Source organism: Gymnogyps californianus, chromosome 13 (genome assembly GCF_018139145.2).
Source record: "Gymnogyps californianus isolate 813 chromosome 13, ASM1813914v2, whole genome shotgun sequence".
In the NCBI taxonomy this organism is placed as follows: Eukaryota; Metazoa; Chordata; class Aves; order Accipitriformes; family Cathartidae; genus Gymnogyps; species Gymnogyps californianus.
Genome location: NC_059483.1, coordinates 7028691 through 7042881, shown reverse-complemented (window position 1 = coordinate 7042881; position 14191 = coordinate 7028691). Strand labels below are relative to the sequence as shown.

At 35.5% G+C, this 14191-nt stretch overlaps 1 protein-coding gene across 1 annotated transcript in view; it reads right to left on the bottom strand.

Moving 5' to 3' along the window:
- Positions 1 to 14191, bottom strand: part of SUCLG2 (succinate-CoA ligase GDP-forming subunit beta) — a 139616-nt gene that overhangs the window by 104109 nt on the left and 21316 nt on the right. Inside the window, exon 3 of the mRNA XM_050904864.1 lies at positions 3806 to 3947. Coding sequence (XP_050760821.1) covers positions 3806 to 3947 — 142 coding nt within the window. The remainder of the gene's footprint in view (positions 1 to 3805; positions 3948 to 14191) is intronic.

The following is a 14191-nucleotide window of genomic DNA, read 5'->3' as shown; positions in this document are numbered from 1 at the left end:
ATTCAAAGAGCCAACTGACAGTACATAGTAACACCCTCCAGCATAATTATAATCCCTCTCAGCTTCGTCCACCTACTAGTTTAAAATGATGGTTCCCTTAATAACTTCTCCATCAGGCAGAACATAAAGAACAGTGCACGAGCTGAAGCAGACTTAAGGGCCTCTAGCGCAGAAGGCTAGAGAAAATGATGGACCCTGAAATGATGCACAGTGCATCTGCCCAACACAAGCAATGAAAATGCACACACCCTAATAGTGTGGGTATACGTATGCATATATAAGGATTTTTTCCTTATATCAGTACTACAGTATGAGGAAAAGAAACAGCAAGAAAGGAAATGCCTTTTCTGGCTAAACAAGCCCTTAATATACTACTGCATTAAGTGAGAATCAGATCAGAAGAACTGTGAGTTAACGCAGGAACAGCCAGATGATCTTACATTTCAGACGAAAACTCAGCTCCCAAATATTTCTCTTTGATCTGTTAAATAGCTGCAATAGAACTGTAAGAACTTGTTTACAGGCTGTGTTTCTTCAGATGGCAGATCAAGCAACGCCATACTGTTGCAGCAAAACAGCACAACGTCTTTTTCTTTCCTCTCCTGAAAACCTAGGAATTTTAACATGAAACACAAAACCATTTGTGACTGCATTTCTTGGTGTTCTGTAAATATCGCCTTCTCTACAAGAGTTACACCTGAAAATTGCTTAGCACGTAGAAGGCAATGAATTCCTTGGGGCCTAATTCTGTATTCCTTATTGTGTACAACTTCTTTTGAAGTCAATATTAGTGATGTAATTTTAATTTTCTTCACATCTGCCATTCTTATCTTAGAAGAAAAAAACCCAATCCTTTAATTCCATTAAAAATTCCTTGTAGACTGCCTTTTGTGCAGTTGGTAAGCTTTGAAAATCTTTGAGAAAATTAACATTCAGTGTATTCAGTGTACATATTAATAAAAATAGAGAGAGCAACAGAGGAAATGAGCAAACTATAACAAAACTGCTGATACTGAATAAAGGCAAACCCTTTCAAGAACACACGCATTAACACCTTCCTGACAAGTGAAGACAGCAGCAAAAATTATCTAAACCCATCTCTTTCCATTCCATCAACAGCAAATCCAACAGTAGCAAAATTGGTGACCACAGGCACTGCAGCAGTACAGACAGCTCTGTCAAGCATGTAGCATTTGGTGAAATTGTGAAATTAATTTGTGAATACCAGACTTCATAAAGACTTCCATGTCAGGAATTTCTGTCCCTTTATCTGTACCCCTTTATCACACACAGAGACCCCATGAGAGTGATGTAATGCTGTAAGATTATTAAGGAAAATTATTGTTTCTCCTGTATTCATGATGACAAGCTTATAGAAAGAACCTCCTTTCACAAGAAAAATACTGAACCTTTGACTTTCAAGTTTTGATAACTTTATTCTATTTTAATCTGAAAAATATGTTGGCAAGCATCCTTTCTTGTTTGCAGAAGCAAAAGTTAAGGACAGCTGCAATGTGGCATACAGTTCTAAAACACCAGATTTTTGAGCAGGACTTGGCAGGGGTGATTGGCCTCTCCTTTCATCATCTTTTACTGCAGAATGCCTGTCTATCAAGAACATCCCAAAGCTGCCTCCATTGGTTATTTTATTTTGGAATATTTTGTGCCTCCTGTAGGCTGAAGTTTTTTGTTTTGCTCATAACTTTTTACTTGATGTGGTTGCATATTCAGAAGATGGCAGCCCATATCAAATTGTGCAGATAAACCTGAGTGACAGAGATACTACCAGTCTGAAGCATCATAAAGAAGATAAATCTGATGAAATCTTGGAACAACAAATGACCACAGTAGCAAAATTTGTGTTCTTGATGCTTAGTTTTCAAAGTGCGTGTTAGAAGTACAACGACAGCACACTATCAGAATGATTACAAGGATGTTGTTAATGATTTAGTGGATCAATGTAGCATCAATCATTTCAACATGAAATAGCTTCCACACTATAAATCACAATTCTTTAATGCCCAGTAATGCAGTATGGTTGAATGCAATTACATAAAATGAAGAAAGGTACCACTGACTTATAATTTTTGAAGCGTTAACAAGCCAACCCAGTTAAGATAAATACAATTTACCTGATAAAGTTTCATTAGCAAATAATTTTTGTTTTTACATTTTACCTTTGATTATTTAAATTTCAACAGTTTTTTTTAATAGACCAATATTTCTGTGATTTGCAAAGCAAGCAAGCTACAGAGGTTATTTAAATCTGGCATCATAAAACAGAGGAGGTTCACTGCCTTTAATAGAGCAATTTATTTCTCCAAATAGTTATAGAGATCGAGAACAGTAATAGTTATTGGATAGACCAATCCATTTACGAGTTCAATCACGAAGGGGAGAGTTTAAGTGCTGTAAGATTTGTGAAAAACCTGCCACAGCTTCAGTTAGCATTTGTTTTTCTCAGACATCCGGACATGAGGAAACCCTCCAACTTTATGAGCTTTGCTTTGTGTCAGCGTTTTTCATTTTGCACTGCCAAATGACCATAACAGTTGCATTTAATGTTTTTGTTTCAAATATATTTCCAAATATACTGGTTGTCATAAGAAGGTTTTGATTACTGAAAAATGTATCACCTTAATAAAGTTGTAGAGATTTAGCAAGCCATTATGCTAATCCTATCCAGCTACTTGAGGTCTGATGAGATCTTTGATACCAGTAAGTTGTGTTAATTTACTTTCCAGTGTGCAAAACTGAAATGCATTTAACTAAGTGGCCTGTGCATTATGTAAAGTATGAAACAAAAAACCTTCCTGTTACTACACAATTAGACTACAATAATGTCTGGCCTCTGGCATTTTGATGTGTGATATTAATATTAACAAAAGCTAAATGAAAAGAGGAAAACTATGCAAACTACTATTAACTTTAAAAAGTAGAAAACTTCCTTCAGAGTTAGAATTGGGTGACAAACATACTTCAACACATTTCCTTTTGAGAGAAAAGGTATTACATAAATTCATTTCTGACCCACATTATCATCTTATGTTTGCCACACTAAAATGAGGATGTTGTCAGAGAACCAAAATGAAGTTCCAGAAGCATGGTCTTCTCTCCCAGCCACTGTCAAGTCCTTTTGTGACGGTAGGTAACTCAACTCACCTCTTCTTTTCTCTCCATATGGACAAACATACATGTGAACAAATATACATGTATATAATTCTTTTGTACATATTTTATTTCTTCATAGAATCATAGAACAATTCAGGTTGCAAGGACCTCTGGAGATCGTCTAGTCCAACCCACCAGCTCAAAGCAGGGTCAGCTAAAGCAGACTGTGTCCAACTAGGTTCTGAATATCTTTTAAAATGGAGAGTCCACAACCTTTTTCTTCCTCTGCTTTTTAATAGAGCAAATTTTTGTTTGAAAATGACTTTTTACACAAGTTCATTACTCCAGTTCCTTAAATTGTATCAGGTATACAACAACAAATAATTTTCCTCAGCAACCATTCATGATGTTACTCTGAATTCTGAATTACTCAAAATTACATAAATAATGTTAATTAAAGACTTCACGTTACATGCTGCATACAAAACGTTTTAGAAATAAAGTTCTAAAGAAATATTGCTCTTATAAACTGTTGTTCACATATGAAATTAAGCATATATTTATGGTCTGGATAATATATCAAACCTTTTCAATAAGCATCAATTTGAAGATTGTGTACACCTTATTAGAAAGCAATTTATTTTCCAGATTGCTATCTGGTGAAGCAGATTCCTCCCATTATCAGTCAACTTACTTAGTCTCTGAGCAGCCTCCAGGGCATCATTTGCAGAATCAGCTACAAAGAATCTCTGAACTGTAACCCCGTGGTCTGCCATTATTTTCTTGCTTTGGTACTCCTGCAGGTTCAGCCATCGTCTAGGGGTTAATTGAACAGCCTAGAAAAACAAGAGGGGAAAATAACATAATGCTCATTACGAACAGTTCATGAGACAGCCAACTGAGCTCTTCCACCTTATGGGTATCTCAAACCAGCAGTTAAACAACACTGTCTCAAAGAAAAGGTAAAATACGTATTGATTTACCTAAGTGCCTTTTCTTAACATTTGTGCATCCAAAATACTCTGAAAGCTACAGGTATTTTTTAAAAGCTACACAAGGCTCACTGGGTGATCTTGGCTAGACAAAATGTCTTGCACTTAATATCAATGCAGATTGGCAAACTTGGCTTGAACTCTAAAGTCTATTTATGTTTTTATGTTATCCTGTGCTATAAAAATATTAACAGACTGTTACCTTAAAACAAATTCATTGTTTCATGTTAAATATCCTTACCTACACTAAATTTTATATAATTCTTCCCTATGAAATTATTTCTACTGATTCTATGCCTTTATTGCAGCATATCTGAGAAGAAAAACAACTGACATGGAATTAGCATCATCTTGTAGGAAACTATGTACTAATATATGTATTTTCAGTGGTCTGTTATCTATGCTTAGTTGGTTGCACTTCTAAATATATTTTGTTGAGGATGCCAGCACAACCACGTCAGCCATGCGAGGCCAACAACAGTTGGAGAAGAATTTACCTTCTATTCTCAACATGCCAGTTTAGATGCTCGCGTGTGCATATACATATCTCTCTCTCTCTCTCATGAATACAAAGATATGGCAACCTTACACACACACACACAAAGACATCACATTTGCTTGTCTTGGCAGTAAACATTGAGTATAGCCACTATAAAAGTCACAGGATCATTACTGAATGATTTTAAGAAAGGACACATTCTCCACACAGGATAAATTGTTACAGACAAAAGCAATAATTAAGGATCTGTCACCGACTCCTGGCAATGGTATAATGGGAAAGGTGGAGCTGACTCCTGGCAATGGTATAATCCCATTTTGTGCCAGCAAAAGATGCTCTTCCCACATGGAGAGACAAACTGTTGTCCTACTGGCAGACAGCCCACAATCAATTCTTGGTTTCTCCTGAATTAAGGAGCACAGTATGCAAGCTAGCACTATATATTTAGATATGTTAGACAAAGAGGATTATTTACTATACTAATACTTTGATCTCTAACAGCATGATAAAAAATATTATCCTAGTGCAACTTTATACTGAAAACAAAAAACCTCCATGCTAAAGTCTTTCAATAATACATAACTTTTTCACAATACCAGAATTTTAAATGCTGTGTTGTATCAAAAGCAAACCTCTGTCTGTTCCTATTTGCTTTGAAACATAGCACAAAAGATTGATGCATAAAGAAAATACAAACCCCATCTTTTACAATATATAACCACGTTTTCTGTAAAAGTGACTCCCACAGAACTTAAACAGTTACAAATAGCTCAGAATGACACATTTTAAATTCTTTTAACCATAACCTGGGTAACGTACTTTAGAAGAATAAAATGACATATTGTCAGTACTGTCTATGGCTATCTTTAATTCTAGGAATCATACAGGCACCTCAGTATATTTTATATTCCTCCATGTTATTCATAGACAATATGTTAGTACATTTATGCAATGCCTTCAAATGTAGGGTCAAAATTTAAAGTCACTTTCATAATTGTTGACATTTAATTTGTTTTCCTATTATAAGTTCTCTGTTAGGCTCTAACAGCTATTACTTCATGATTATTTCCACAAAGGGATTAACACTAGGAGCCAAGAGGGACCCTGAAGGTCAATTCTAGCCTCATCTAAAAACAGGCCAGAGAATTTCAACCAAAAGCTGATGCCACAAGCCCCTAGTTTCTATCAAGCTACAGAGAGCTTTTAGTGTGACTGGAGAAAATACCAGTTTTATCCCTGACAATCATTAACCTTCTCTTTTTCATTGTTTCTCTAAAGACTACCTCATAATAACAATATTATTATTATTATAATGAGGACTTCAGAATACATCATTATTGATACATGCATATAATCCATACATATACACACACACGCTGAAGAGAAGCATCACCTGAATCTGCACAGGCAGCCAGGAGTCTACTAACGTGTTACTTGACCACTACCATAAGACTAAAATACATTTCCAAAGGCCCTCCCTTTCAGCTGTAAGCAGCAGCAAAAGAAAGAACATCCCAACCGCGATCAGAAGCCGACCTCATTTGCAGAGGGAGGGAGGCGAGGAAGGAGGAAAAACCAATACACATCTCCATCTGCCTAACTGGCTTTCAGCCATTCTGCTCTTGTTTAAAGTTGTATCTGATGTGTGCACTCCCCCCTCAAGGCCCGGAGCTACAGCAGGAGAACATCTACAAAGACATTTCTCAATCCATTTTCTCTTGAGCAACAAGGAATTTACCAGGTTAAATTCCTGACTTTCAGGGTTCAGAAAAATAAGCTCACACCTTTAGTTAAAGCAGATTGACTTATACCAAAATAAACAAAACCATCAATTCTACTTTAAATCTGAAAGGAAGAAACCTTGATTTAAACAATCAATTATACTCAAATTCTGTATTTGTACTTTCCAGAAGAAAGGTTACTTCTCCTTAGCTGGAAGTTGATTTGAAGCAAAGGATAAGTCTACGCTAAGTTTGACAGTACTTTTTGCTCATCTGTTATATATTTATAAGTCTTATAGATACAGTTCTTTATTTTTATGTTACGTAATCTCGTATTTACTAGGAGCCAAAAGATCTTTGACACACATGTCAAGCTGATCTTGGATAGAATTAAGTAAATACAGAAAAAACAATGTTAAAGTTGCTGTATTAAATAAAAAGCTGAGTTAAAAGTTTTACTAATGTTTACTCTTATATATAAAAGTATGTTTACTTACAATTTATTTGTCCATGCTTAAGTGTGTTTATTTACAACTAACTGGTTTATATAAAGATTTCTACAGCTCAGTAATACAGCTGATAAAATTTTAGTCACCAGGTTTATAATTTAAGAACAAGTCTTCAAAACAGCTTTTATTCATCATTTAGAACAATAAATGAATTTCACATGTATGTATTACTAAGCAGATCTAAATCAAATAAATAAAAAGGAAAATATTCAAACAATCTTATTCTGGGGCAGACTTTTGTTGCTGTCGCTTGACCAAAGTCTCTTTCAACACAACTTGTTTTCAAATTTTCTGTTCGGGCAGAAATTAAGTAGTTAAGGAATTTGCAATGCAGCACAGTGTGTCAACTGACATGTCCACTGTTAGTTCAAACCAGCAAGGCTTAAGTAATAAAATCTTTTAAGGACTCTCTTAAATAATATGAACTGCAAAGGGCCACCACCTAGTAAAGGCCACTGGTGATAACTTACAACACGTTGACAGATATGGAATGGAGATGACAGCAAGAAAAGCAGCCGAAGCTCTGTTTTATGGAGGAAAGTCATGTCCAGTGCCACCCATCTGCTGGGCCTCACTCCAATGTTAGCTCCAGCCTAGTTAATGAATAAAGCAAGCCTAACGGCTCCAATGGGAACCTGCAATGAGCTCTGTTCCCAACCACCCTCTTGGTGTGTTACAAAAGCTTTTGGTATATATCTGTTTTACAGCTTGAAAATATAACTCAAAACGTTCCATGGGGATACTCCAAATCATTGCTGAGATATTAAAATTCATATTACATATACATACAGTGCATATATGCATATGGGCATAGGTCTGTTCTCTTATAAAAATTAGACAATGAATATTAAGAGATTATGAGAATATTTCCTTCATAAATTATGAATCAGACAGGTCTGAGGAACACGGAAAGGAAATAAGAGAATAATTCACTTGAAAGAACTGTCAAAGAAGTCCTAAGGGCGACGAAACAAAGATCTGGCCAAGAACTGTTGGCGCAGAAAAGCGAAGCCTACAAACTTAAGGTTAGTAAGCACATACATTCTTTTTCCTCTCCTATATGATTCTAAGAGACACCATCTTACTGAGTGCCAACTGAAGACTTTCAATCAAGACTTTCCACAAAAGACAAACTCCTGGTTGTGAATGAACTACTCAATAAAATTAATTAGTACAGCCTACCACTGTATACAGGCATACAATATATTTAAGAAACCAACTGTGACAAAGTCTGTATCAGAAGCTCTGAAGAGCAAGGAACATGAAAAACTTGCTTTACTGCACTTGCAGTATACACACCATATGTCTTGAGAAGAGCAGGCAAAATAAAGCAGTTACAAGAGATGAAATAAAGCAAAAGCTTTGAATCTGTGAAGATAACTACTCTTTCAAGATCATCTTGAAAAATCAAAACAGTTGCAAACTTATGCATTTTAGGCTTAAGGCACAAAAAAAAAGTGACCATGAGATGTTAGAAATGTGAGTAAACAGATGATTCCCTGAACTAATTCCCAACTCAGAGATGTTTTGGCTGCAATAAATATATATCTGAATGATTTAAAAGGGACAGCAATAAAAAGAATTAATTAGTACAAGAATCTTGAAAATTCCTTGCCAGATGAAGTTCCCAACCCTCCCAAATACATTTATACCAAGCATTCACAAGAATTTGAGATGGGCTTCAAATAGCATAAGTTTCTTGGGCATCATAAATTTCCACGCATCCTACAGGTAAATATACACCTGAGACTGACGGTAACAGTGCTACTGCACAAAGGCACAGCCTTAAGACAGTCTAGACAAGAGTCTACAAAGTTTTGGAAGAAAGCTATTTCCCATACCTAGTCTTCTATAGGCAGCCATAATCCATCCCTTCCCCTTGAAACTTATTAGGAGGACACTTTAACACAGCACAGAATACAACTCCAGCATCACAGGTCTTTGTACTATTTATTTTCCCATTCTGCAGCTCTACTCTTGTCAACATTTTAATTGCTCTCAGCAGCATTAAACAGCACTGCTAGATTCACCAGCGTGGTCCTGTCTCTTATGAAAGACAGACTGAGGAATTAGGTTGTAAATTACCATCAGAAAAATAATTTCAATCTGAAAGGGGGCGGGGGGGAAGCAAGTAAAAGGGAAACTAAAGCACAGGAAAGCCGAGGCTACTTTTTAAGAATTTCTGTTCATTATTGATTCTTCCCACCTTCTATTCCCAGCTTATTCCCTGCTTGGATACTTTTACCTCCTCTCTAGTCAGAAGACCATACTGGAAAACACCATACATCTCTCAGATCTTTCCATGTAGCTTTGTCTACGGTTGAAACACAGTATGTTCCAACAGTTTAAGATACATCTGTGTTTCATCTGTTTCTTTATTGCAAGGTTGCACTGGAGTACAAGGAATACATTCTGTCACGCCAGCCTGTGAAGAAAAGGCTGGAAATAGTACACGGACTTTAGTAAAACCTGACTCCCTATGTGACATCTCATGTTTCACCTTCATAGGATGACAGGCAAGAACTAGAAAATTTTCCATTGGTGGCATTTTTCTTTTATCCTTAAGAAATTTTTTCTAACAACAAAAAAGTTTTAAAACATCTTACTAAACTTACACACATTCTCATTACTGTAAATACACCTTAATCTTGAATATTAACTTCTGTCAAGCTCTGAACAGCTCTGTTCTCTGAACAGAAGAAGTGCTGTAGGTTTAAATACATCTTTCTAAACCTTTTTTAGTGGCATTTTACTTCTTAGCATGTTAGCTACAGTTTCTATAACAAAGAAAAACTTAAAATCACTCCAGTGAGCCTAAATGAAAATCCAGACAATATGTTTTCATGGATTGGAATAAAGAAAAACTCAAACTAAAGGATTTAGTCTTTTGAAAGCAAGTTCTTATTAAAAGGCTAAAATAAATATCATTCATGGCTCTGCTGAAGACTTCCAACAGATCTTATATTACTACAAGGAAAAAAAAAAGCTTTCATATGAGCTCTTTATGTGTGTCGTGTATTGATAGACATTGTAGATGGAGAGTAGCTCTTGAGCTTCGGATATGCCAGATAAGTTGAAAGGGTTTTTTTTTTTTTTCCTTTATTTTAAATCACAAATAAGCTTTAAGAATAAATCAGTTCATAAAACTAAGAAAAACATCACTAGTAGCACATATCTGTGTTTTTATATAATTTATTATTTAAAATAATAAAGTTTTAAAGAGGAATTAAATTCTTCCTAATAAGATATTTCTTAAGATTAAATTTCTAACATAAGAGCTTATGAAAGAGATTAATATACTTAAATAGAACGCTATTACAACTGAAAACGTTTCCTTAGAGCCTGACAACAGCATCAAAAAATCCCAAAACTCATGTAAGTGGAACGAAAGGCCTCAACTGAACAGTAACATGAAGTGAGATGAAGGCAGAATTATTTAATCAAGTACAAGTTTCACACTGGATTCTCTCCTGCTGGCTAGAATTATTTGGCATTTTCCAAAAGCACAAAGAATCATATGGTTGGGGTTCACCTCTAATCTTCCTTTCCTTCTCCACTCCCCAACATTTTAGTTACAAGTCAGAATCACACTAATATGGACCAAAGGTCTATAGACAGGTGAGGATTTCAGAAAAGTACTGTTACTAGTAATGGCGTATTTTATTCTCAACAAGCCTTCTGTTCAAAGTTAATTCTTTATATACCTAGATACCATGTTTGGTCCAATTACATATGTACAGTATCATTAAAATGAGTGGCATACACATCAAGAAATCAAACATCTCTTCTTGACCATCTTAACAAGGCCAGGTGTTGCATAACTGTATCAGTGGTTTATTGACTACCGCTAGAGAAAAAAATTGATTGATCACATAACCTGCATAATCTCTTATTTCCCACCTTTTTTTGTTCGTTTGTTTATATATAAAATGCTAAGGGCTCTGAATGAACAATGTATTTGGAGAGTAGTTGCATTAGATTCTTCCACTACTCAGTTTGCCAATTCTTGAGCTGTCCCATGGCAACAAAAAATAATTTGCAGTATTTGAATAATATGGGCTAAATAATAACAATACAGTTTAACAGAAGTGGAACTACAACTGCATTTTATAGCAGGAATCAACTTCAATATACATAAAAAAAGATTTAGAAAACATTGCAACAAAGAGACTTCTTTGTCCTTTTATATATATGCAGCATTAACTACTCTGATGTGCAGTATCTTTCAGATGACCCAGGAGGTATCTTTTGAGTGCTCGCTTTTGAAAAAAGAAAACACACACACATAAAACCAGGAGAAACTCTCTTAACATATTCGCCAAGAAGTTTGCAAATTGCATGTTAACTACCTTGGCAAAACTCTGCTCAGAAATAAATGTTCCATATAACCACAAAACAAAGGCAGCATCAGTAAATGCAAGCTTCATCAATCTAGACTACTGATTATTTCTTATCTGAACCTATATGCTCAGTATTAGGCCTGTATAATGTGTTTTCACTCTTTGGCCTCCCTGGTAAAACCTCTAAGGTTGACTCCAAGACTGATGATGTCACATAAATACTGCCGTATAGCATGTATGAGACAGGTACCAAACAGTGTCACACTGGAGCAGGTAAGATAAGCAGACAAGGTAAGCAGACAAGCTTTAACAAACAAACAAGCAGAAAACATCACGATGACATGCATGCATGTAAAAAAATCAGTGGCTCTTTGAAGCCGAATCAGCTCATAGCAGAACCTTACAAGTAGCTGTGTCAGTAGAACAACTGAAGCTTACGACAGGAACATTTTTAGCCAGCTGTATTACCAACCGCTGTAACTTTGCACTTACCCTTCAACTCAGTAAGTTACGACTACAAGATAGCATTCTTCCAAAAAGCAAAATAAAAGTAAAATCATTTTTGAAAATAGCAACAAGGGCTGGAGAGCAGCGTTTTCAGGCAGACCCCACTACCTACCTGTAGATTCTAACTATTAAGCACCACATTTTTTTTTAAACATGAATGAACCGCTTAACTCTCTTCTGTAACAAGTATATGAAGAAACTGTCGAAAAGAAGAAATGAAAGGTCAAGTCTGACAAACAACCAAAGATTCAAATTATAATCTCTATTACAACCAAGACCTTTTGGTCTTAAGAAAATTAATTTCAAAAAATTTTGTGCCATTTCATGCCTAATTCCACATGGAACTACCTTGGCTAAGCATCCACAACTAAGTATTTTGCCATATCAAGTTCAGTGGTCACGTTTAGACAATTTCACTAAAAAAACCCTAACCTTAAATACTTATTTTCTCTTAGCAAGTCTCTTCAGGTCAAATCTGTACTTTTGGAAAATGCCAAGTAATCCTAGCTAGGGGAAGAGAATCCAGTGATAATCAGCACTATTAAAGAAAACAAAACCAACAACAACAACAAAACCACCACTAAGCAAATTTCTGGTGTAATTGAACATCCCTTGACACAGCTATATAATTTGACCAGCTCTACTGTTTACATTAACCTAGCTTAATGCATTTTATTGCATGACTGTTAAAAGGTAGACACACTTTAGTGACATCCAACATTCCCTTTTCATTCATAGTATGAATGGAAGCCAGTATTAACACCATGAAACAAAGATGGATCTCTTAAAAGCACCTGACACTAAAGATGGTCAAATAAATGCATAATACTTTCTTCCCCCTCTGCTGCTTCACTGATGTAGCTGTAACTATGCTAACAGATCCTGTGCCACTATAAAACAGCTCTACCAATGCAAATTATCTCTGCATAAATGCAAATTATATGTCATATGTATATAGTATCAAGTTTTATAAATATAGACTATATTGTAATGGTTACACTGGAAATAAGTAATTTGGGGAGAAAAACTGTGGTGTCTGTGGGGAGGTCTTTTAGATGGACTCTGTATCCGAAATAAAATGGAAGTGTGTTTAGCGTATCTTATCGAAAATAAAAGCATCTAACCAAAAAAAATCTATTTGCTTACCCAACACATTCTACAGCATTCCAGTCTATTCAATTTGTGCACTCCGACCTCTAATACAATGCCAAGCACATATGAAAGAAAACAGATACACAAAGATGACAGTAATGAAACAGCATACCATTCATCAATATAAGAAATAAACCTTTATTACATTTCTTGACATACAGCTACTGTAATAGACAAAGTTGTAGGAGAACTTGCTATCAAAAAGGAACCATCAGAAATACACTAAATGGCATACCTTCATATAAACCACCATGGGTACAGGTACATTTTATTAGGTCATATACTTGAAATATACCACATAAGCCACTGAAAACAAACTAAAACAGTTACTTCAGTTTGCTGGCAGTGCTGACGTAAAGAATAAGTATCCATAGAGTCAGTCTGACAAGAAACAAAAATTCAGAAAAAAGGCACTACATTAAACAGAAAAGGTTTATCACAAATGTAAGTCATAAAAAGCAAACATACAGAGATTACTACACTTTGTTCTGTATGAAAGCAACTATTTCAAGCACAAAAGAAAATGGAAAGACTCATGGTAAGACTGATTGGCTATAAGGTCTGCCACATTAAGTCAAACTACACATGCACTTCTCTACCAAGATGATTAATGCCACATACCTATGGGTATATTATGAAAAACAGGACAGCAAACGTCCTTCCCAAGTAACGTCCTGTTGACTACCACAAATCAGTAATTTTAATCTTCCAAAGCAGGAGTTAGCATCCAGACCATCCTATTTAAAAGCCACAGAGTAAACCATCTTCCATCAACATCCCAAATTGCTCACTTTGGATGCAATATGGCAGTGAGGTCCCTTTGGTATCAGCAGAGACCATCAGCTTCATCCAACACTGAGCATTTTGATCGAAGTCTCAATCTAGACTTCTGTGATATATTTATAAAGGATAAAACTGATTCTGTGAGCTAGTTTAGGAAGAAGTCTTGAATATTCTCCTGACAAAATCAGAGTTTCCATACTTTTGTCCACAGCAGTTAGGAATTGCTTCTTTCTTACAGTTTGTATCAAAAAACTGTAAACAATCTTGACTTTAAACATCAGCATTTGATTTTAAAATCTTCCACAGGCACAGCTGAAGACCTTTTAAGAGTTAAGTTCCATTATTTATTCCTACAAATGGGAATTCATTTTAACTGAATTAAAACAAAGGCAACACACAAACTCTAGTTAACAGTTATAGGCCTTTCACTTCCAAATTTATTACTTAAAATACACCACACTATCTTGAGCAGTAAAATGCACTATGTCTCGGGGGGGGGGGGGTGGAAATCACACTTCCCAGTTCTTTAAAGGCTACGACATTTTGATCAATAAACTGTAGGGGCAATTTACTGTTT